This window comes from Salmo salar, chromosome ssa18 (assembly GCF_905237065.1).
Source record: "Salmo salar chromosome ssa18, Ssal_v3.1, whole genome shotgun sequence".
NCBI lineage: Eukaryota > Metazoa > Chordata > Actinopteri > Salmoniformes > Salmonidae > Salmo > Salmo salar.
Genome location: NC_059459.1, coordinates 34,930,441 through 34,954,342, shown reverse-complemented (window position 1 = coordinate 34,954,342; position 23,902 = coordinate 34,930,441). Strand labels below are relative to the sequence as shown.

The 23,902-nt window shown below is 45.6% G+C and overlaps 3 protein-coding genes across 5 annotated transcripts in view; 1 reads left to right on the top strand and 2 right to left on the bottom strand.

Annotated features, from left to right (window-relative positions):
• Positions 1-4,478, top strand: part of LOC106595594 (UTP--glucose-1-phosphate uridylyltransferase) — a 62,434-nt gene extending 57,956 nt beyond the window's left edge. Inside the window, exons 10-12 of one of the 3 annotated variants that reach the window (XR_006760573.1) lie at positions 2,902-3,006; positions 3,508-3,766; positions 3,825-4,478. Coding sequence is in view for 2 of the 3 variants with exons in the window: in XM_045701793.1 (XP_045557749.1) it covers positions 2,902-3,006; positions 3,508-3,615 (213 nt within the window). In the remaining variant the exon portion in view is untranslated. Of the gene's footprint in view, positions 1-2,901; positions 3,007-3,507 lie in introns of all 3 variants that reach the window. The other 2 variants (XM_045701793.1, XM_045701794.1) reach the window with 2 other exon arrangements.
• A 5,774-nt stretch (positions 4,479-10,252) lies between these two features.
• Positions 10,253-13,895, bottom strand: LOC106563038 (E3 ubiquitin/ISG15 ligase TRIM25-like). The gene has a single exon (XM_014128250.2). The coding sequence runs from the start codon at positions 11,937-11,939 to the stop codon at positions 10,686-10,688; it is 1,254 nt and encodes a 417-aa protein (XP_013983725.1). The 5' UTR covers positions 11,940-13,895; the 3' UTR covers positions 10,253-10,685.
• Positions 13,896-17,007: 3,112 nt separating this feature from the next.
• LOC106563028 (E3 ubiquitin-protein ligase pellino homolog 1) overlaps positions 17,008-23,902 on the bottom strand; it is a 73,012-nt gene continuing 66,117 nt past the window's right edge. Inside the window, exons 7-8 of the mRNA XM_045701795.1 lie at positions 22,298-22,498; positions 17,008-20,775 (exon numbers count right to left, since the gene is read on the bottom strand). Of these exons, the coding sequence (XP_045557751.1) occupies positions 20,377-20,775; positions 22,298-22,498 (600 nt within the window). The 3' untranslated portion in view covers positions 17,008-20,376. The remainder of the gene's footprint in view (positions 20,776-22,297; positions 22,499-23,902) is intronic.

Sequence of the window (23,902 nt, the reverse complement as noted above, 5' to 3'; positions counted from 1 at the left end):
GTCAAGCGTATTGCCTGCCTTGTGAGTAGGGGGGGAAGGTGAGAGGGTGAGGTCGAAAGAGGAGAGGAGTGGAAAGAAGGAGGCATAGAGGAATGAGTCGAAGGTAGACGTGGGGAGGTTAAAGTCACCCAGAACTGTGAGAGGTGAGCCATCCTCAGGAAAGGAACTTATCAAGGCGTCAAGCTCATTGATGAACTCTCCAAGGGAACCTGGAGGGCGATAAATGATAAGGATGTTAAGCTTGAAAGGGCTGGTAACTGTGACAGCATGGAATTCAAATGAGGAGATAGACAGATGGGTCAGGGGAGAAAGAGAGAATGTCCACTTGGGAGAGATGAGGATTCCAGTGCCACCACCCCGCTGGCTCGATGCTCTAGGGGTATGCGAGAACACGTAGTCAGACGAGGAGAGAGCAGTAGGAGTAGCAGTGTTATCTGTGGTAATCCATGTTTCCGTCAGCGCCAGGAAGTCTAGGGACTGGAGGGTAGCATAGGCTGAGATGAACTCAGCCTTGTTGGCTGCAGACCGGCAGTTCCAGAGGCTGCCGGAGACCTGGAACTCCACTTGGGTCGTGCGCGCTGGGACCACCAGGTTAGAGTGGCAGCGGCCACGCGGTGTGGAGCGTTTGTATGGCCTGTGCAGAGGAGAGAGAACAGGGATAGACAGACACATAGTAGACAAGCTACAGAAGACGCTACGCTAATGCAAAGGAGATTGGAGTGACAAGTGGACTACACGTCTCGAATGTTCAGGAAGTTAAGCTTACGTTGCAAAAATCTTATTGACTAAAATGATACAGTACTGCTGGCTGGTGGAGTAGGCTAGCTAGCAGTGGCTGCGTTGTTGACTTTGAACGTGTAGCTGGCTAGGTAACCTCGATAGTTTCAGTACTACACCTTGTCATGATACAAAGCAGCTTTGTAGCTAGCTAGCTAACATAACACTAATCAAGACGTTCCTTGTAATGTATTTAGTTTCTACAATGCTGCTCGTCGGTAATAGTTGGCTGGGTTAGGAAAAATGGCGTCGCGGGGGACGGAAATAGCTGGCTAGCTAACCTCGATGGCTGGCTAGCTAACAATTATCAAGCTATGACAAAGACAACTAAGTAGCTAGCTAGGTAACACTGCACTAGTCAAGTCGTTCCGTTGTAAAGTATTAGTATCTACAGCGCTGCTAGTCGGTAACGGTTGGCTAGCTGGCAGTGGGTTAATGATGACTAGGTGTGTTGACTAAGTCAGGCGCCGCGTCGCGGCTGGCTAGCTCACCTCGATAATACTCAAACTCAAACTACACAATTATCTTAGACCCCGCAGGAGGTATTGTTGCCTTTTGGTAGGCCGTCATTGTAAATAAGAATTTGTTCTTAACTGACTTGCCTAGGTAAATAAAGGTAAAATAAAAATAAATAAATAAAAAATGTAATACAAAACAGAGAAAAATATACATTTTTGGCCTTTAATACCAAACCAAATATTTAGATATTTTTTGTTGGTTTTAGTTGATTTGGCCATAACAAAAAAATGTGGGTTGCCTTCATCACTTCCTTTGATTGTTTGCAAGCGGTGGCTAATGTTAGGGACGGCAGGTAACCTAGTGGTTAGAGGGAGCCAGTAACCGAAAGGTTGCTGGATCGAATCCCCGAGCTGACAAGCTAAAAATCTGCCTCTGAACAAGGCAGTTAACCCACTGTTCCCCGGTCATTGTAAATAAGAATTTGTTCTTAACTGACTTACCTAGTTAAATAAAGGTTACATTTAAAACAACATAAAAAAATGTCATGTTGCTGAAGTTTGTAGTGGATGTTTAAATGAAACTGAACCATGGATTACAGTTTCTCCTGGCCCATAGACTACTTTCAGGGTGAGGAAACATCTTACATCAAGTTGTAAAATCCTTGACTTCGCTTTTAATTGTTTAATGAATGTCTCTGATTGGTGAAAGTCTTCACTCACCTGGTGTGCGGTCTGAATCAGTCCCTGATTAGGAGAGAAGGAAAAACAGAAGTGTTTAAGTTGAATAGCCCATCCTGATGAAACACCTCCTCTTGGTGTTTGTTGGTTCAGATACATCCTCTACATGTTGACCTTTATTCACAGTACATTTGAATGGACATGGCATGCTGACCTTTATTTACAGTACATTTGAATGGACGTGGCATGCTGACCTTTATTCATAGTGCATTTGAATAGACGCATGCTGACTTTTATTCACAGTACATTTGAATGGGCGCATGCTGACCTTTATTCACAGTACATTTGAATGGGGCATGCTGACTTTTATTCACAGTGCATTTGAATGGGCGCATGCTGACCTTTATTCACAGTACATTTGAATTGGGCGCATGCTGACCTTTATTCACAGTACATTTGAATGGGGCATGCTGACCTTTATTCACAGTACATTTGAATGGGGCATGCTGACCTTTATTCACAGTACATTTGAATGGGGCATGCTGACCTTTATTCACAGTACATTTAAATGGGGCATGCTGACCTTTATTCACAGTACATTTGAATGGGGCATGCTGACCTTCATTCACAGTACATTTGAATGGGGCATGCGTTGGGAATCTAAGATCCTTGTCCTTTTTGTCCTTTTTGTCCTTTTCTTCTCACTATATCCTCCTACAGTTGAACTAAAGCTAAATACACCAAACTCTGCATACATGTTCTGTTGGTGTTGATGTGGTGCTCTATTGTTGTACTACCATACATTCATATTCTGTTTATATAGGTCATCCAATGGGAATAAACATACCAAGATAGAGCTCTCTCTTTCCCTCCCTCTCCTCTCTAAACTCAGCATTACATATCTGTCTGTCTGTCTGTCTGTCTGTCTGTCTGTCTGTCTGTCTGTCTGTCTGTCTGTCTGTCTGTCTGTCTGTCTGTGTTTTAACAGGTCCAGGAATACCAGACGCGGTTCGAGAGCATCCCTGATATGCTGGAGCTGGATCACCTGACTGTGTCCGGTGACGTCACGTTCGGAAAACAAGTTTCTCTTAAGGTGAGTTCACAGGCCCCTGAGTTTTTCCTGGCTAGGTCACAAGGTCAGGGAAATCTCTTGGTCCTATATTATCTCAGAGCAATAGCTGTGATGGGCAAAAATGAAATGAAGGAACTTTACAATAACAATAGCTGTGAGGGGCCAAAATGGAATGAAGGAACTTTACAATAATGATAGTTGTGATGGGCCAAAATGGAATGAAGGAACTTTACAATAATGATAGCTGTGATGGGCCAAAATGGAATGAAGGAACTTTACAATAATGATAGCTGTGATGGGCCAAGATGGAATGAAGGAACTTTACAATAATGATAGTTGTGATGGGCCAAGATGGAATTAAGGATGTTTATAATAACAATTTATGGCCAAATGCCTTTTGAAATTTGTCTCAAAGCAAAAATGTAAGGGTCATAAATTATAGTAAAAAGCAAATCAACTAAACCTGAACTTGCCTTTTTAACTCTTTACGTCCCTCCTCTCTCTCTCCTTTTCTCCCTGTAGGGAACGGTAATCATCATAGCCAATCACGGAGATCGTATCGACATCCCGGCAGGAACGATACTGGAGAACAAGATTGTGTCGGGCAACCTTCGCATCCTGGACCACTGAAGCCTTTAACTACTCCTCCAGCACCACATACACATCCACCACCATCATGTGACGAAGCCAGACACATCCAACCCAATCATGTGACCAATCCAGACACATCCACCATGTGACCAAGCCAGACACATCCACCCAAATCATGTGACCAAGCCAGGCACATCCACCATGTGACCAAGCCAGACACATCCACCCAAATCATGTGACCAAGCCAGGCACATCCACCACGTGACCAGAAACATGCACCCCAATCATGTGACCAAGCCAGACTTGATCCAGACTCCTTGAAATAAACTCCTTAGAGAAGGGTGCCATTCCCAACAGATAGGGATGTGATGTGATATCCATGCAATACTTTACCTGTAGTATTTCAGCTCCCTACCCATCAGATTCCCTTACTGGATGAGAATGATGATACAAGTCATATGGATGCGATGTCAATGGGAGATTCAATATCCACTGTACATGTTAGTACAGTCTTAGGCTGGGATTCAATCCGATCGCGGATTTGGACAATGCACCATTTAAAGGTAACTCCTGATTGAGCCGACATATACAGTGTTTACCGTGAATTTGGTGTCCATGAACGTGGGAACATTGCCTTTAAAACATGCATTACAGACAAAGAGGGATCGGATTGCATCCCGGCCCTAATTGACAATTCAATATTATACACTGCTCAAAAAAATAAAGGGAACACTTAAACAACACAATGTAACTCCAAGTCAATCACACTTCTGTGAAATCAAACTGTCCACTTAGGAAGCAACACTGATTGACAATAAATTTCACATGCTGTTGTGCAAATGGAATAGACAACAGGTGGAAATTATAGGCAATTAGCAAGACACCCCCAATAAAGGAGTGGTTCTGCAGGTGGGGACCACAGACCACTTCAAAGTTCCTGGCTGATGTTTTGGTCACTTTTCAATGCTGGTGGTGCTTTCACTCTAGTGGTAGCATGAGACGGAGTCTACAACCGACACAAGTGGCTCAGGTAGTGCAGCTCATCCAGGATGGCACATCAATGCGAGCTGTGGCATGAAGGTTTGCTGTGTCTGTCAGCGTAGTGTCCAGAGCATGGAGGCGCTACCAGGAGACAGGCCAGTACATCAGGAGACGTGGAGGAGGCCGTAGGAGGGCAACAACCCAGCAGCAGGACCGCTACCTCCGCCTTTGTGCAAGGAGGAGCAGGAGAAGCACTGCCAGAGCCCTGCAAAATGACCTCCAGCAGGCCACAAATATGCATGCGTCTGCTCAAACGGTCAGAAACAGACTCCATGAGGGTGGTATGAGGGCCCGACGTCCACAGGTGGGGGTTGTGCTTACAGCCCAACACCGTGCAGGGCGTTTGGCATTTGCCAGAGAACACCAAGATTGGCAAATTCGCCACTGGCGCCCTGTGCTCTTCACAGATGAAAGCAGGTTCACACTGAGCACGTGACAGACGTGACAGAGTCTGGAGACGCCGTGGAGAATGTTCTGCTGCCTGCAACATCCTCCAGCATGACCGGTTTGGCGGTGGGTCAGTCATGGTGTGGGGTGGCATTTCTTTGTGGGGCCGCACAGCCCTCCTAATGGCAGCCAGAGGTAGCCTGACTGCCATTAGGTACCGAGATGAGATCCTCAGACCCCTTGTGAGACCATATGCTGGTGCGGTTGGCCCTGGGTTCCTCCTAATGCAAGACAATGCTAGACCTCATGTGGCTGGAGTGTGTCAGCAGTTCCTGCAAGAGGAAGGCATTGATGCTATGGACTGGCCCACCCGTTCCCCAGACCTGAATCCAATTGAGCACATCTGGGACATCATGTCTCGCTCCATCCACCAACGCCACGTTGCACCACAGACTGTCCAGGAGTTGGCGGATGCTTTAGTCCAGGTCTGGGAGGAGATCCCTCAGGAGACCATCCGCCACCTCATCAGGAGCATGCCCAGGCATTGTAGGGAGGTCATACAGGCACGTGGAGGCCACACACACTACTGAGCCTCATTTTGACTTGTTTTAAGGACATTACATCAAAGTTGGATCAGCCTGTAGTGTGGTTTTCCACTTTAATTTTGAGTGTGACTCCAAATCCAGACCTCCATGGGTTGATAAATTGGATTTCCATTGATTATTTTTGTGTGATTTTGTTGTCAGCACATTCAACTATATAAAGAAAAAAGTATTTATTAAGATTATTTCTTTCATTCAGATCTAGGATGTGTTGTTTAAGTGTTCCCTTTATTTTTTTGAGCAGTATATAATGTCCACAACAATATCGAAGGAATACCAGTCGACAATATTATTGTTACTTTTATCAGAAAATATTTGGAAGGAGTTTGTCAGTCTCTTTTTTTATTTACATCAAAATTATTATTTCACTGCAATCTTATTCCATTTGTACCTTACTGTCTCTCCATCCCTCTCCTTATCCCTCTCTTCCTCCCTCTCCATATCCTTCTCTCATCCCTCTCTTTATCCCTCTCTCTATCCCTCTCTCCATCCCTCTCTTCAATAGCTCTCTGTCCAGAAAGAGAGAGAACGGTTGCATTTTCTGCTCAAGTGTTGTTCTACACACAGACCTACTGTAGGAGAGTCGATGACACACAGAGACCTACTGTAGGAGAGTTGATGACACACAGAGACCTACTGTAGGAGAGTCGATGACACACAGAGACCTACTGTAGGAGAGTCGATGACACACAGAGACCTACTGTAGGAGAGTTGATGACACACAGAGACCTACTGTAGGAGAGTCGATGACACACAGAGACCTACTGTAGGAGAGTCGATGACACACAGAGACCTACTGTAGGAGAGTCGATGACACACAGAGACCTACTGTAGGAGAGTCGATGACACACAGAGACCTACTGTAGGAGAGTCGATGACACACAGAGACCTACTGTAGGAGAGTCGATGACACACAGAGACCTACTGTAGGAGAGTCGATGACACACAGAGACCTACTGTAGAAGAGTCGATGACACACAGAGACCTACTGTAGGAGAGTCGATGACACACAGAGACCTACTGTAGGAGAGTCGATGACACACAGAGACCTACTGTAGGAGAGTCGATGACACACAGAGACCTACTGTAGGAGAGTCGATGACACACAGAGACCTAGGGCTCGATTCAATCCGTATCACAGAAGTTCAGCATTATAGCGCAATTTAAATTATGAAACGTTTATCGTGAATGCGGTCTACGCTAATGTTGCCTTTAAATTTCTATTGCGCTGAAAGCAATACGAGTGTTGTCCTGAGTCAGAAAGCAATACGAGTGTTGTCCTGTGACTGAAAGCAATACGAGTGTTGTCCTGAGTCTGAAAGCAATACGAGTGTTGTCCTGAGTCAGAAAGCAATACGAGTGTTGTCCTGAGTCTGAAAGCAATACGAGTGTTGTCCTGAGTCTGAAAGCAATACGAGTGTTGTCCTGAGACTGAAAGCAATACGAGTGTTGTCCTGAGTCTGAAAGCAATACGAGTGTTGTCCTGAGACTGAAAGCAATACGAGTGTTGTCCTGAGTCTGAAAGCAATACGAGTGTTGTCCTGAGTCTGAAGGGGGTCCCAGCTGCAGCTGATGCTACTCTCGAGCTGAATAAAGTGCAATATGAAATTAGCTCAAGCCTCTTGTCTGTGTTTAACTGTTTTACAGGACTACTATGAGAATTTAGACTTTTAAAGGTAATTTACACTTGAGCCAACATCCGTGGTGTTTACGATCTCAGTGAATGTCAGGGAAATTGCCTTTAAAAGGCATATTTTCAGTGTGCTTGTCGACAACACACTTTTCATTGAACCCCGAGGTTCACTCTTATTACAATAAAGTACAGCATACAGCATCTGTACTGTTCTTTCATTCTCAAACTCTTTACTTCACATGAGTGGTTTTCTGGGACAGCTGCTGGTCTTTCCTGGTGTTTACGTAGGCCCTATTTGACATTTTTTCTAAAGTATAGGTCGTACAGGTCGCAGTGGTGGGTAGTATATGGGGCTTTGGTGACAAAACGGATGGCACTGTGATAGACTGCATCCAATTTGTTGAGTAGTGTTGGAGGCTATTTTTTAAATGACAACGCCGAAGTCGAGGATCAGTAGGATAGTCAGTTTTACGAGGGTATATTTGGCAGGATGAGTGAAGGATGCTTTGTTGCGAAATAGGAAGCCGATTCCAGATTTCATTTTGGATTGGAGATGCCTAATGTGGGTCTGGAAGGAGAGATTACAGTCTAACCAGACACCTAGGTATTTGTAGTTGTCCACATATTCTAGGTCAGAACCGTTCAGAGTAGTGATGCTGGACGGGCGGGCAGGTGCGGGCAGCGATCGGTTGAAGAGCATGCATTTAGTTTTACTTGCATTTAAGAGCAGTTGGAGGCCACGGAACGAGAGTAGTATGGCATTGAAGCTCGCCTGGAGGTTAGTTCGCACAGTGTCCAAAGAAGGGCCAGAAGTATACAGAATGGTGTCGTCTGCATAGAGGTGGATCAGAGAATCACCAGCAGCATGAGCGACATCATTGATGTATACAGAGCAAAGAGTTGGCCCGAGAATTGAACCCTGTGGTACCCCCATAGAGACTGCCAGAGGTCCAGACAACAGGCCCTCCGATTTGACACACTGAACTCTATCAGAGAAGTAGTTGGTGAACCAGGCGAGGCAGTCATTTGAGAAACCAAGGCTGTTGAGTCTGCCGATAAGAAGGTGGTGATTGACAGAGTCAAAAGCCTTGGCCAGGTCGATGAATACAGCTGCACAGTATTGTCTTTTATCAATGGTGGTTGTGATATCGTTTAGGACCTTGAGCGTGGCTAAGGTTCACCCATGACCAGCTCGGAAGCCAGATTGCCTAGCGGAGAACGTACGGTGGGATTCAAAATGGTCTGTGATCTGTTTGTTAACTTGGCTTTCGAAGACCTTAGAAAGGCAGGGTAGGATAGATATAGGTCTGTAGCAGTTTGGGTCTAGAGTGTCTCCCCCTTTGAAGAGGGGGATGACCGCGGCAGATTTCCAATCTTTGGGGATCTCAGAGGATACGAAAGAGAGGTTGAACAGGCTAGTAATAGGGGTTGCAACAATTTCGGCAGATAATTTTAGAAAGAGAGGGTCCAGATTGTCTAGCCCAGCTGCTTTGTAGGGGTCCAGATTTTGCAGCTCTTTCAGAACATCAGCTATCTGGATTTGGGTGAAGGAGAAATGGGGGAGGCTTGGGCGAGTTGCTGTGGGGAGTGCAGGGCAGTTGACCGGGGTAGGGGTAGCCAGGTGGAAAGCATGGCCAGCCGTAGAAAAACGCTTATTGAAATTCTCAATTATCGTGGATTTATCGGTGGTGACAGTGTTTCCTAGCCTCAGTGCTGTGGGCAGCTGGGAGGAGGTGCTCTTATTCTCCATGGACTTTACTGTGTCCCAGAACTTTTTGGAGTTTGTGCTACAGGATGCAAATTTCTGTTTGAAAAAGCTAGCCTTAACTGCTTGTGTATATTGGTTCCTAACTTCCCTGAAAAGTTGCATATCACGGGGGCTATTTGATGCTAATGCAGTACGCCACAGGATGTTTTTGTGCTGGTCAAGGGCAGTCAGGTCTGGAGTGAACCAAGGGCTATATCTGTTTCTGGTTCCATTTTTTTTTTAATGGGGCATGCTTATATAAGATGGTGAGGAAGGCACTTTTAAAGAATAACCAGGCATCCTCTACTGACGGGATGAGGTCAATATCCTTCCAGGATACCCGGGCCAGGTCGTTTAGAAAGGCCTGCTCTCTGAAGTGTTTCAGGGAGCGTTTGACAGTGATGAGGGGTGGTCGTTTGACCGCAGACCCATTACGGATGCAGGCAATGAGGCAGTGATCGCTGAGATCTTGGTTGAAGACAGCAGAGGTGTATTTGGAGGGCAAGTTGGTTAGGATGATATCTATGAGGGTGCCCGTGTTTACGGATTTGGGGTTGTACCTGGTAGGTTCATTTATAATTTGTGTGAGATTGAGGGCATCAAGCTTAGGTTGTAGGATGGCCGGGGTGTTAAGAGCTCTGAAGATAGATGGGGGGGCAATCAATTCACAAATGATGTCCAGGGCACAGCTGGGGGCAGAGGGTGGTTTATAGCAAGTGGCAACGGTGAGAGACTTGTTTCTGGAAAGATGGATTTTTAGAAGTAGAAGCTCGAATTGTTTGGACACAGACCTGGATAGTATGACATAACTCTGCAGGCTATCTCTGCAGTAGATTGCCACTCTGCCCCCTTTGGCAGTTCTATCTTGTCGGAAAGTGTTGTAGTTAGGGATGGAAATTTCAGGGGTTTTGGTGGTCTTCCTAAGCCAGGATTCAGACACGGCTAGGACATCCGGGTTGGCAGAGTGTGCTAAAGCAGTGAATAAAACAAACTTGGGGAGGAGGCTTCTAATGTTAACATGCATGAAAGCAAGGCTATTACGGTTACAGAACTCAACAAATGAGAGCGCCTGGGGAGTAGGAGTGGACCTAAAAAGTATTTGGTTTAAAATATACTTAAGTATCAAAAGCAAAAAAGAATTTCAAATGACTTATATGAAGTAAACCAGACGGCACAATTTTTTTATTTTTTATAATTTATTTACAGATAACTAGGGGCACACTCCAACACTCAGACATAATTTACAAACAAAGCATTTGTGTTTACTGAGTCCTCAGTAGGGATGACCAGGGATGTTCTCTTGATAAGGGCGTGAATTTGACAATTTTCCTGTCCTGCTAAGCATTCTAAATGTAACTAGTACTTTTGGGTGTCAGGGAAAATGTATGGAGTAAAAAGTACATTATTTTATGTAGGATTATAGTGAAGTAAAAGTAAAAGTTGTCAAAAAAAGAAATAGTAAAATGAAGTATAGATACCCAACAAAACTACTTAAGTACTTTAAAGTATTTTTACACCACTGGCTTTAAGTCTACTTTAGATGGTGAAGGTGAGTGGAGTTAAGGTGTGTGTGACTGTAATTTCAGAATATACAGATACTGTGACACACAACAAACACACACTCTCTCCTGCTCCTTTTAAGGACACACAGTTTATCTACACGATGACAATAGTATTATCAACTCACTCCTTAATATAACTAGGAACATTGACCCATGCAGCCATGCCCCTCTTTCCACTTGCCACAATGAACACACAATCTCATTTGAACGAAAAATCTTCCTAAAGGGTCTTCTCTATAATACTTTCCGTGATATTGTGGGACAGATGCTGCTGCTCTGGTGCTTGGCTTTGCTGACTGCAGTATGTGGACAGCTTTCACTGCTGCTGATATCTTCACTACTCCCTCCTTACAGCAGAGCATCAGCTTTTCCTGGAGGTCAGAGGTCATCACCGTCTTAAAATCATGACTTTGGTTAAGGATGATGGCAGGCATCTCTTCAGAAACAGGGGGGGCACTGTGGTCTTTGAACCTTTGGAGGAAGTGGATGTTGTCCTCTGTGTGTGAGAACTGCTCCAGCTCAGCATCTCTCCTCCTCAGCTCAGCCACCTCCTGCTCCAGTCGCTCCAGGAGGCCTTCAGCCTGACTCACTTCAGCCTTCTCCTGGTCTCTGATCAGCTCCTTCACCTCAGAGCACCTTGTCTCCATGGTGCGGATCAGCTCAGTAAAGATCCTCTCGCTGTCGTCCACGGCTGCCTGTGCAGAGAGCTTCAGAGAGTCCACAACCTGTCTCAGCTTCTGCATCTCCTTCTCTCTCACCTGGATTTTCCGCTGGGATTTCTGTTGCTTCTCCCCCACCTGCTTCTGTTTCTCAGTCCTCTCTGCTGCAGCTGAGACTGTATCATGGCCTTTATGTTCATCCATCACACACAGCAGACAGATGCACTGCTGATCGGTACGACAGTAAACCTCCAGCAGTTTGTCATGTTGAGAGCAGATCTTTTCATGTAGTTGTGTGGAGGCTTTGACCAGCATGTGCTTCTTTAAGGCAGGGAAATTATAGTGAGGCTGGAGGTGAGGCTCACAGTAAGAGGCCAGACACACCAGACAGGACATGAGGGCTTTGTGTTTTCTCCCAGTGCAGAAATCACACTCCACATCTCCAGGTCCAGCATAACAGTGAGCAGGAAGAGCAGCATGAAGAGCAGTATGTTTCAGGTTCTCCACCACTTTAGCCAGCAACGTGTTTCTGTTCAGAACAGGCCTTTGGACAAAGGTCTGTCGGCACTCTGGGCAGCTGTAAACACCTTTCAAGTCGTCCTGATCCCAGCAGCCCTCAATACAGCCCATACAGTAGCTGTGTCCACAGGAAGTAGTCACCGGATCCTTCAGTAGATCCAGGCAGATTGAACAGCTAAATGAATCCCGATCTTCAAAAAATGCCTCTGCCATTTTGACACTCACTAACAAACAGCGCAGAGGAGTATCAGAGATAACTTTTGATTTCCTTGTTTGTACAGAGGAGGAGTGGCCTCCACAAGGGTAATAAGAAACTTCCTGGTTCTGTGTGCAGTGTGCAAATCCTTGCCTGCAGAGGACACATTGAGATATCCTGCATCCCTGTTTCTCAGTCCTTTCTGCTCTGGCTGAGACTGGTTCATCATGGTCTTTACGTTCATCTATCAGACAGATATAACAGATACCTTGCTGATCAGACAGATATAACAGATACCCTGCTGATCATCTATCAGACAGATATAACAGATACCCTGCTGATCATCTATCAGACAGATATAACAGATACCCTGCTGATCATCTATCAGACAGATATAACAGATACCCTGCTGATCATCTATCAGACAGATATAACAGATACCCTGCTGATCAGACAGATATAACAGATACCCTGCTGATCATCTATCAGACAGATATAACAGATACCCTGCTGATCATCTATCAGACAGATATAACAGATACCCTGCTGATCACCTATCAGACAGATATAACAGATACCCTGCTGATCAACTATCAGAGAGATATAACAGATACCCTGCTGATCATTTATCAGACAGGTCCCATTCCTCTCCAGAGAGACTGAATCAAATCAGAGGTCCCATTCCTCTCCAGAGAGACTGAATCAAATCAGAGGTCCCATTCCTCTCCAGAGAGACTGAATCAAATCAGAGGTCCCATTCCTCTCCAGAGAGACTGAATCAAATCAGAGGTCCCATTCCTCTCCAGAGAGACGGAATCAAAGCAGAGGTCCCATTCCTCTCCAGAGAGACTGAATCAAAGCAGAGGTCCCATTCCTCTCCAGTGAGACTGAATCAAAGCAGAGGTCCCATTCCTCTCCAGTGAGACTGAATCAAAGCAGAGGTCCCATTCCTCTCCAGTGAGACTGAATCAAAGCAGAGGTCCCATTCCTCTCCAGTCAGACTGAATCAAAGCAGAGGTCCCATTCCTCTCCAGTGAGACTGAATCAAAGCAGAGGTCCCATTCCTCTCCAGTCAGACTGAATCAAAGCAGAGGTCCCATTCCTCTCCAGTCAGACTGAATCAAATCAGAGGTCCCATTCCTCTCCAGTGAGACTGAATCAAAGCAGAGGTCCCATTCCTCTCCAGTGAGACTGAATCAAAGCAGAGGTCCCATTCCTCTCCAGTGAGACTGAATCAAAGCAGAGGTCCCATTCCTCTCCAGTCAGACTGAATCAAATCAGAGGTCCCATTCCTCTCCAGTGAGACTGAATCAAATCAGAGGTCCCATTCCTCTCCAGTGAGACTGAATCAAAGCAGAGGTCCCATTCCTCTCCAGTGAGACTGAATCAAAGCAGAGGTCCCATTCCTCTCCAGTCAGACTGAATCAAAGCAGAGGTCCCATTCCTCTCCAGTGAGACTGAATCAAAGCAGAGGTCCCATTCCTCTCCAGAGAGACTGAATCAAAGAAGAGGTCCCATTCCTCTCCAGTCAGACTGAATCAAATCAGAGGTTCCATTCCTCTCCAGTGAGACTGAATCAAATCAGAGGTCCCATTCCTCTCCAGTGAGACTGAATCAAAGCAGAGGTCCCATTCCTCTCCAGTGAGACTGAATCAAAGCAGAGGTCCCATTCCTCTCCAGTGAGACTGAATCAAAGCAGAGGTCCCATTCCTCTCCAGTGAGACTGAATCAAAGCAGAGGTCCCATTCCTCTCCAGAGAGACTGAACAGCTGGGACTCTTTATGTGTTCTCCTGATCGCTGATAGATTCCAGAGAGACACTACTGTCCTGTTGTGTCCTACATACAATCACTTTTAAAGAGAGAAAATTACAGCCCCATATCCCACTTAGACATCCCACACAAACACCTGCCTGATCTCACACACACACACACTTAGACATCCCACACAAACACACACACACACACACTTAGACATCCCACACAAACACCTGCCTGATCTCACACACACACACACACACACACACTTAGACATCCCACACAAACACCTGCCTGATCTCACACACACACACACACTTAGACATCCCACACAAACACCTGCCTGATCTCACACACACACACACACTTAGACATCCCACACAAACACCTGCCTCTCACACACACACACACACACTTAGACAAAAACAAACACCTGCCTGATCTCACACACACACTTGCCACCTAACAATGTCACCCACTACTGAATGCTTATCTTTCACTCCTGACGTGTGTAGAAGACTAGTTCTTTGTGATTGGCGTGAGATAGAAACACATCCCAAATGGTACCCTATTCCATATATAGTGCACTACATTTCAGCAGAACCCTATGGGCCCTGGTCAAAAGTAGTGCACTACATAGGGAATAGGGTGCCACTGGGACACATCCGGAGATTGTGACTGCCGAGGGGAAAAACTGCACGGATGTGCAAAAACATTACAGTGACAATAAATGAATTTGACACATTTAATAACTCTGCAACAGCACCTTCTCTCTGGTCTGCAGGTCTGATAGGAGTGTTTTAACAATAACACAAACCACTAAACCAACAGGGATATGATATATGCATCAGCAGCACATTAGTGAAGCTTGACTTCTGTATTTTACACACTACAGCGATTGGATAAAGGTGTGTTATATTCTAGACCTGCTATAGTAATAATAGAACACGTCCATTGTTCTTATACAGTAGCATGTTAGATTCACCGTGGAGAAAATCAAGACATGTATGAACACGGAGAGGAAGCGTTTTTTGGTCTCAGCCCCTGCACTCGGATCAAAGTGAAGAAGAAGCTCTGATCTGGACTAATTCAAAAGCATCTCTCCTGCTCCATCAGAATAAACCACTAACAGCCCTCCTTCTCTCACACAGACACACATTCATTACAGAGAACCCTCTTCAAAACAGTTCCACAAAGCCTGACACATCACAACACACTGACACACACACAACTCTGACATCACAACACACTGGCACACACACAACTCTGACATCACAAGACACTGACACACACACAACTCTGACATCACAAGACACTGACACACACACCTGACATCCACTCTGACAGGACGGAGGCTTTAGTAGGATCTTTATTGACTCTCTGGAGCAGCTTCTCTTTATTGACTCTGGAGCAGCTTATCTTTATTGACTCTGGAGCAGCTTATCTTTATTGACTCTCTGGAGCAGCTTATCTTTATTGACTCTCTGGAGCAGCTTCTCTTTATTGACTCTCTGGAGCAGCTTCTCTTTATTGACTCTGGAGCAGCTTATCTTTATTGACTCTCTGGAGCAGCTTATCTTTATTGACTCTCTGGAGCAGCTTCTCTTTATTGACTCTGGAGCAGCTTCTCTTTATTGACTCTGGAGCAGCTTCTCTTTATTGACTCTGGAGCAGCTTCTCTTTATTGACTCTGGAGCAGCTTCTCTTTTTGACTCTCTGGAGCAGCTTCTCTTTATTGACTCTCTGGAGCAGCTTCTCTTTATTGACTCTCTGGAGCAGCTTCTCTTTATTGACTCTCTGGAGCAGCTTCTCTTTATTGACTCTCTGGAGCAGCTTACCTTTATTGACTCTGGAGCAGCTTATCTTTATTGACTCTGGAGCAGCTTCTCTTTATTGACTCTGGAGCAGCTTCTCTTTATTGACTCTGGAGCAGCTTCTCTTTTTGACTCTCTGGAGCAGCTTATCTTTATTGACTCTGGAGCAGCTTCTCTTTATTGACTCTCTGGAGCAGCTTCTCTTTATTGACTCTGGAGCAGCTTATCTTTATTGACTCTGGAGCAGCTTATCTTTATTGATTCTCTGGAGCAGCTTATCTTTATTGACTCTGGAGCAGCTTCTCTTTATTGACTCTCTGGAGCAGCTTATCTTTATTGACTCTGGAGCAGCTTATCTTTATTGACTCTCTGGAGCAGCTTCTCTTTATTGACTCTGGAGCAGCTTCTCTTTATTGATTCTCTGGAGCAGCTTATCTTTATTGACTCTCTGGAGCAGCTTCTCTTTATTGACTCTCTGGAGCAGCTTCTCTTTATTGACTCTCTGGAGCAGCTTCTCTTTATTGACTCTGGAGCAGCTTATCTTTATTGACTCTCTGGAGCAGCTTCTCTTTATTGACTCTCTGGAGCAGCTTCTCTTTATTGACTCTGGAGCAGCTTATCTTTATTGACTCTGGAGCAGCTTCTCTTTATTGACTCTGGGGCAGCTTCTCTTTATTGACTCTGGGGCAGCTTCTCTTTATTGACTCTGGAGCAGCTTATCTTTATTGACTCTCTGGAGCAGCTTCTCTTTATTGACTCTCTGGAGCAGCTTCTCTTTATTGACTCTGGAGCAGCTTCTCTTTATTGACTCTCTGGAGCAGCTTCTCTTTATTGACTCTCTGGAGCAGCTTCTCTTTATTGACTCTCTGGAGCAGCTTCTCTTTATTGACTCTGGAGCAGCTTCTCTTTATTGACTCTGGAGCAGCTTCTCTTTATTGACTCTCTGGAGCAGCTTCTCTTTATTGACTCTCTGGAGCAGCTTCTCTTTATTGACTCTCTGGAGCAGCTTCTCTTTATTGACTCTCTGGAGCAGCTTCTCTTTATTGACTCTCTGGAGCAGCTTCTCTTTATTGACTCTCTGGAGAAGCTTCTCTTTATTGACTCTGGAGCAGCTTATCTTTATTGACTCTCTGGAGCAGCTTCTCTTTATTGACTCTCTGGAGCAGCTCTGACAGGACGGAGGGAAGAAAGAGGTAGAAATGAAGGGAGTAAAAGATGTAGATGTCAGAACTCATCCAGGGGGAAGATGTCCTGGTTTTCTCACAGAGAAGTTGAATGAACTTGTTAATCACAGAAACCCGGAACTACAACAATTGAGAATAATTGCATCACACGTTACTTGAGTCTGTCCACAAGAGATTATGAATTTGTTCATGCTGAGAGAGAAAGGCTCTAGTATCATGTGACTATGAAATAACAGACTATTTCAACCACAAGAGGACAGAGTTGAGCTAACGCTATTCACAATACAATGGCAACATTTGAGTAACAATACAAATGAAAATATAAAATGTGTCATGTTTTAAACTTTATTGTTTAAAGTTGGTACAAAAACTGTTAAATCAGAAAACATTCTCAGCTTTTTCCTTAAAGCATCAGAAATCCTCCAGACAGAAGAGATACTCTAGCTCTGGCCCAGGGTGCTACTGCTCAGCCTTCCTTCACTAACGCCCAGGACCAGAGCTAGAGAGAGGGGTAGAGAAACAGAGACACCATGCAGACAGTATACAGAGACAGACATTGGCTAAGTCCAAAATGGCAACCTATTCCCTATATAGTAGAGCTGGGTGATATGGACCAACATCCATATGGTGATAAATTGCCTGAATTGATGCGATACCGATAAATAGAACAATCTGCACCACAGTTTGTATTATTCTCCTTTAAACTACTACTACTGATCGGTACTGCCGGTGTCGATAATGATGGGTTTAATACGATAAGTGATCGGTACTGCCGGTGTGGATAATGATGGGTTTAATACGATAAGTGATCGGTACTGCCGGTGTCGATAATGATGGGTTTAATACGATAAGTGATCGGTACTGCCGGTGTCGATAATGATGGGTTTAATACGATAAGTGATCGGTACTGCCGGTGTGGATAATGATGGGTTTAATACGATAAGTGATCGGTACTGCCGGTGTGGATAATGATGGGTTTAATACGGTAAGTGATCGGTACTGCCGGTGTGGATAATGATGGGTTTAATACGGTAAGTGATCGGTACTGCCGGTGTGGATAATGATGGGTTTAATACGGTAAGTGATCGGTACTGCCGGTGTGGATAATGATCGGTTTAATACAATAAGTGATCGGTACTGCCGGTGTGGATAATGATCGGTTTAACGTCCTGGCTGTACTATACAGTGCACTACTATTGACCAGAGCCCTATGAAGGGAACAGAGTACCATTAGGGACGACCAGAGAGTAAAGCCCTTACTTGCACACGTTCCCCAATAAAGAGGAACACAGTGCCTTTGACAAGTCCATAGAACAGCTGACAGACAAGATGTTAAGAGTATTATACACCCTACGCAACAACCTACACAACATGGTGATGCAGCGTAATTATGAAATTGCAGGGCTGAACACGTTTGTATATTTTTACTACACAATAACCCTAACAGCCATTTGGCTCAGCTTGTGTTGCGTACTAACGTAGAGTATAAACATGAGGCTGTGGACAGTGGGCTGTAGAAGACAAGACAGACACCTTTAACTACTGATGAGGTATCCTCTGAAGTCTGTTGCATGGAGAGTGTCTGTTTGGATGTCTATGGGCCAGACAGGGGTGTGTGTATCTATGGGCCAGACAGGTGTGTGTGTGTGTGTGTGTGTGTGTGTCTGTATCTATGGGCCAGACAGGCGTGTGTGTATCTATGGGCCAGACAGGTGTGTGTGTGTCTATGGGCCAGACAGGGTGTGTGTGTGTGTGTGTGTGTGTGTGTGTGTGTGTGTGTATCTATGGGCCAGACAGGCGTGTGTGTATCTATGGGCCAGACAGGTGTGTGTGTGTGTGTGTGTGTGTGTATGTATATATCTATGGGCCAGACAGGCGTGTGTGTGTGTGTGTGTGTGTGTGTGTGTGTGTGTGTGTGTGTGTGTGTGTGTGTGTGTGTGTATCTATGGGCCAGACAGGTGTGTGTGTGTGTGTGTGTATATATCTATGGGCCAGATAGGTGTGTGTGTGTGTGTGTGTTCTCCCTGAGGTGAGTATCAGTCAGATTCAGAGAGAGTGGAGATACCATCTGTACACAATACAACACATACTGACACTAACACACACTATGTTCTTCTACCCACGTGGGGACCTAAAATTCATTTCCATTCAAAATCCTATTTTCCCTAAACTTAACCCTAAACTTAACAGCTGAGCTTAAAATTGCCTTTGTATTCACGAGGACGTGGTAAATGTCCCCATGAGGGAGAATTTCCCTTGTTTTACTAGCCTTGTGGGGACTGTCGGGATTTTAGGTCCCAAAAAGGATATAAGAACCAACCCACAAAATACTGTACACAAAATACACACTCAGAGTAAAAACATGATCAAATACCATCCATAAACAATTTATACTAAGTAATGCCCCCTCCCCCCACTGAATTCTGAAGGTTGAAGTTCAGGACTACTTTTTACACTGAGGTATTTTGTCCCTATAAATACTGTTCCATTCAGAATTATCATGACGACTAGATACTTAACAGAATGACATTCAACATGACCGGTCTGTCTTTACACAGGCAACAGTGTGTGTGTGTGTGTGTGTGTGTTCAACACTCATTCATAACTACAGACAGCGATCACATAGCTGTCAATCTATCTAACCAATCAAGGGACTACAAATCCCAAGTTGCTCGAAAAGTAGGAAGTCTGCGTCCAAATCTATTGCTTCAAATGTGAAAGGTCATGGCAATGCCTTGTGGGAAAAAATTAACAGTTATAACACGGTGTAAGGTGGAGTTGCCCCTAGATGCTGATCTTGAGTCAGTTTCACATTTTCCCCCTAATGGTTCAGGTTAGGATTGGGGGAGAGGAAGCGGATCCTAGATCTGTACTTCGGGGAAACTTCACCCCTTACACACAGCCAGAACTCCCCATCAGACAGACAACACAGAGGTTTCAATATGACAGGACGTTGTCATGGATACTCAATAGATACATGATGTGGGGGGGGGACACACACACACCGCTATACACAAAACTGAATCCCCAAAACACACCTTGGTCGTACTCATTACTGCATACCGTAGCAAAACGTTTCGCAACGGAAAACAAACGTTTCTCATTAGACCAATTGAGGTAGGTTCCTTCCTGTTTGCTTCTAGTGAATACGACCCTTGAACTTGAAATCTGCTATTATTATAATAGTCTAATAGCACAATAAAAATGTTAAATCGTATTGAAGTGAAGCATATTGACCAAGAAGAGTAAAGGAGAATAACTAATGTAGCTTGTCTTCATTTTGGAGTTGAGTTATTATGAAGTCTGGGCAGAAATAAAGGACTTTAAGTCTTAAACATGGATACGGATGGATATTGCAACAATAAAGGAGAATAAACCCATATGTGGTCATATGTTAGTACAATAGATAAATACAGTCTACAGTTCTTTCAGAAAACTCAATTATATCCCCCAGTAGTGTTTTGGATATTTTTCTGTTTCACATGAAAATATAGAAATCTTTGTTTTCATTCCGAATAAAAATAAAAAATAGAAAAGGTCACTTAAAAACACAGAGAGACAAACAGAAACGGAGAGAATAGTCCAGGAAATCCCCCCGCCCCAAAATCCCAGGGAGTTGGAAGTTATATGCTTTTTGTTATAAGCGTCGTTCCTTTGCGACCAAAAAGAAAGTAGTTCCGACCAAGGACAAATAGTCCCCCTAGTCGAGTGGGCCCTGGAAGATGAGTCTAACGTATCCCTGCTCGCCGCTCAGTTGCTGGGCGCAGAAGGGACAGGCGGCGTGGAAGGTGTGTGTTCCGTGCGGCAGCGGGATCTGACTCCAGAACACAGCCGTCTTCTCAGAACACACGTGACCACACGGTGAGAAGGCGTGGGTGGGCGGAGCCGTGTCCAGATAGAAGCTTGCCTCGCAGCCCAACCAGAGGGGAACGTACGGTCCACTGGCTCGACACATAGGACACTCCCTGCTCCGGCCCTGCTCCCTCTCCTCCTGGTCCCGGTCCAGCCTGTCTCTGTCCCGGTGGCTCCCCCAGTTGTGGTAACCATGGACGTGGCCACACTGGAGATAGACCCACGGCTGCTTCTCATCTGGGGTGTCCTACAGTAGATGAGATACATTGTAAGTAATCCCATAAGGGGAGAATGGAATAGTCACCAGCAACACATACAGCAACAACAGAAACACTTGGATACATCAGAAAACAAACAGAACAGAAACCCCCTGCTGCCTTCTCTACAACTGGTCTTTCCCTACTAGCTCTGACTTTACTCATTAAGGACAAATGTACTGACTATGACTGAGATGTGGTTGTCCCACCTAGCCACTAACTGTAGTCTCTCTGGATAAGAGTCGGCTAAATGACTCACTAACTGTAGTATCTCTGGATAAGAGAGTCTGCTAAATGACTCACTACTGTAGTGGCTCTGGATAAGAGAGTCTGCTAAATGACTCACTACTGTAGTATCTCTGGATAAGAGAGTCTGCTAAATGACTCACTACTGTAGTATCTCTGGATAAGAGAGTCTGCTAAATGACTCACTACTGTAGTATCTCTGGATAAGAGAGTCTGCTAAATGACTCACTACTGTAGTGGCTCTGGATAAGAGAGTCTGCTAAATGACTCACTGCTGTAGTATCTCTGGATAAGAGAGTCTGCTAAATGACTCACTACTGTAGTGGCTCTGGATAAGAGAGTCTGCTAAATGACTCACTACTGTAGTATCTCTGGATAAGAGAGTCTGCTAAATGACTCACTACTGTAGTGTCTCTGGATAAGAGAGTCTGCTAAATGACTCACTACTGTAGTGTCTCTGGATAAGAGAGTCGGCTAAATGACTCACTACTGTAGTGTCTCTGGATAAGAGAGTCTGCTAAATGACTCACTAACTGTAGTATCTCTGGATAAGAGAGTCTGCTAAATGACTCACTACTGTAGTGGCTCTGGATAAGAGAGTCTGCTAAATGACTCACTACTGTAGTGTCTCTGGATAAGAGAGTCGGCTAAATGACTCACTACTGTAGTGTCTCTGGATAAGAGAGTCTGCTAAATGACTCACTAACTGTAGTATCTCTGGATAAGAGAGTCTGCTAAATGACTCACTACTGTAGTGGCTCTGGATAAGAGAGTCTGCTAAATGACTCACTACTGTAGTATCTCTGGATAAGAGAGTCTGCTAAATGACTCACTACTGTAGTGTCTCTGGATAAGAGAGTCTGCTAAATGACTCACTACTGTAGTGTCTCTGGATAAGAGAGTCTGCTAAATGACTCACTGCTGTAGTATCTCTGGATAAGAGAGTCTGCTAAATGACTCACTACTGTAGTGTCTCTGGATAAGAGAGTCTGCTAAATGACTCACTACTGTAGTGTCTCTGGATAAGAGGTTCTGCTAAATGACTCACTACTGTAGTATCTCTGGATAAGAGAGTCTGCTAAATGACTAAAATGTCTGGCTCAGTTGATAGAGCATGGAGCCATCAACACCAGGGTCGTGAGTTTGATTCCCGCTGGGGCAACCAGAAGGAAAATGTATGTAATAACTGCTGTAAGTGCAAAACATTTATTTGGGGGGGGGATATATTGTCTTTTGTGTTGTCATTGTATCAGGGAGGGAACTTGCCTTGCGTCTCATGGAGGGGAAGGCCAGGGTGTTGAAGCCGACGGGACACTGGGGCCTGGCTGCGTTGATTTCCTGACGTAGCGCCTCCAGGTGTTTGACGGTGGGGGTGCGGCTCAGGCCCTCGGCCGTGCGCCACAGGAGCGTGGCACCACACAGGTCTATCAGAGAGCCATCCACCAGCTCCTGGCTCTCTGCCTCCACCTGAGGGGAGAGGGGACAACCTTCAAAACACAGGTCTATCAGAGAGCCATCCACCAGCTCCTGGCTCTCTGCCTCCACCTGAGGGGAGAGGGGACAATCTTCAAAACACAGGTCTATCAGAGAGCCATCCACCAGCTCCTGGCTCTCTGCCTCCACCTGAGGGGAGAGGGGACAACCTTCAAAACACAGGTCTATCAGAGAGCCATCCACCAGGTCCTGGCTCTCTGCCTCCACCTGAGGGGAGAGGGGACAACCTTCAAAACACAGGTCTATCAGAGAGCCATCCACCAGCTCCTGGCTCTCTGCCTCCACCTGAGGGGAGAGGGGACAATCTTCAAAACACAGGTCTATCAGAGAGCCATCCACCAGCTCCTGGCTCTCTGCCTCCACCTGAGGGGAGAGGGGACAACCTTCAAAACACAGGTCTATCAGAGAGCCATCCACCAGCTCCTGGCTCTCTGCCTCCACCTGAGGGGAGAGGAGACAACCTTCAAAACACAGGTCTATCAGAGAGCCATCCACCAGCTCCTGGCTCTCTGCCTCCACCTGAGGGGAGAGGGGACAACCTTCAAAACACAGGTCTATCAGAGAGCCATGCACCAGGTCCTGGCTCTCTGCCTCCACCTGAGGGGAGAGGGGACAACCTTCAAAACACAGGTCTATCAGAGAGCCATCCACCAGCTCCTGGCTCTCTGCCTCCACCTGAGGGGAGAGGGGACAACCTTCAAAACACAGGTCTATCAGAGAGCCATCCACCAGCTCCTGGCTCTCTGCCTCCACCTGAGTGGAGAGGGGACAACCTTCAAAACACAGGTCTATCAGAGAGCCATCCACCAGCTCCTGGCTCTCTGCCTCCACCTGAGGGGAGAGGAGACAACCTTCAAAACACAGGTCTATCAGAGAGCCATGCACCAGGTCCTGGCTCTCTGCCTCCACCTGAGGGGAGAGGGGACAACCTTCAAAACACAGGTCTATCAGAGAGCCATCCACCAGCTCCTGGCTCTCTGCCTCCACCTGAGTGGAGAGGGGACAACCTTCAAAACACAGGTCTATCAGAGAGCCATCCACCAGCTCCTGGCTCTCTGCCTCCACCTGAGTGGAGAGGGGACAACCTTCAAAACACGCGTCAATATACGCAACAATATGCATCATTTCATCACCAGAACAGAACATTGGTTAAAATATCACACATTAAACCTACTTTTAAAACGTCCAGATGATTATACTTTAATAAAATGTAAACTGAGATTCAGCGATATGACGTCACCACGAGCAGCACAGCAGATGTTGAGATGAGCACGATGCATGACTTCACCCTCTCAGTCCCACCGAGTATCTGTGCATGACTTCACCCTCTCAGTCACACCGAGTATCTGTGCATGACTTCACCCTCTCAGTCCCACT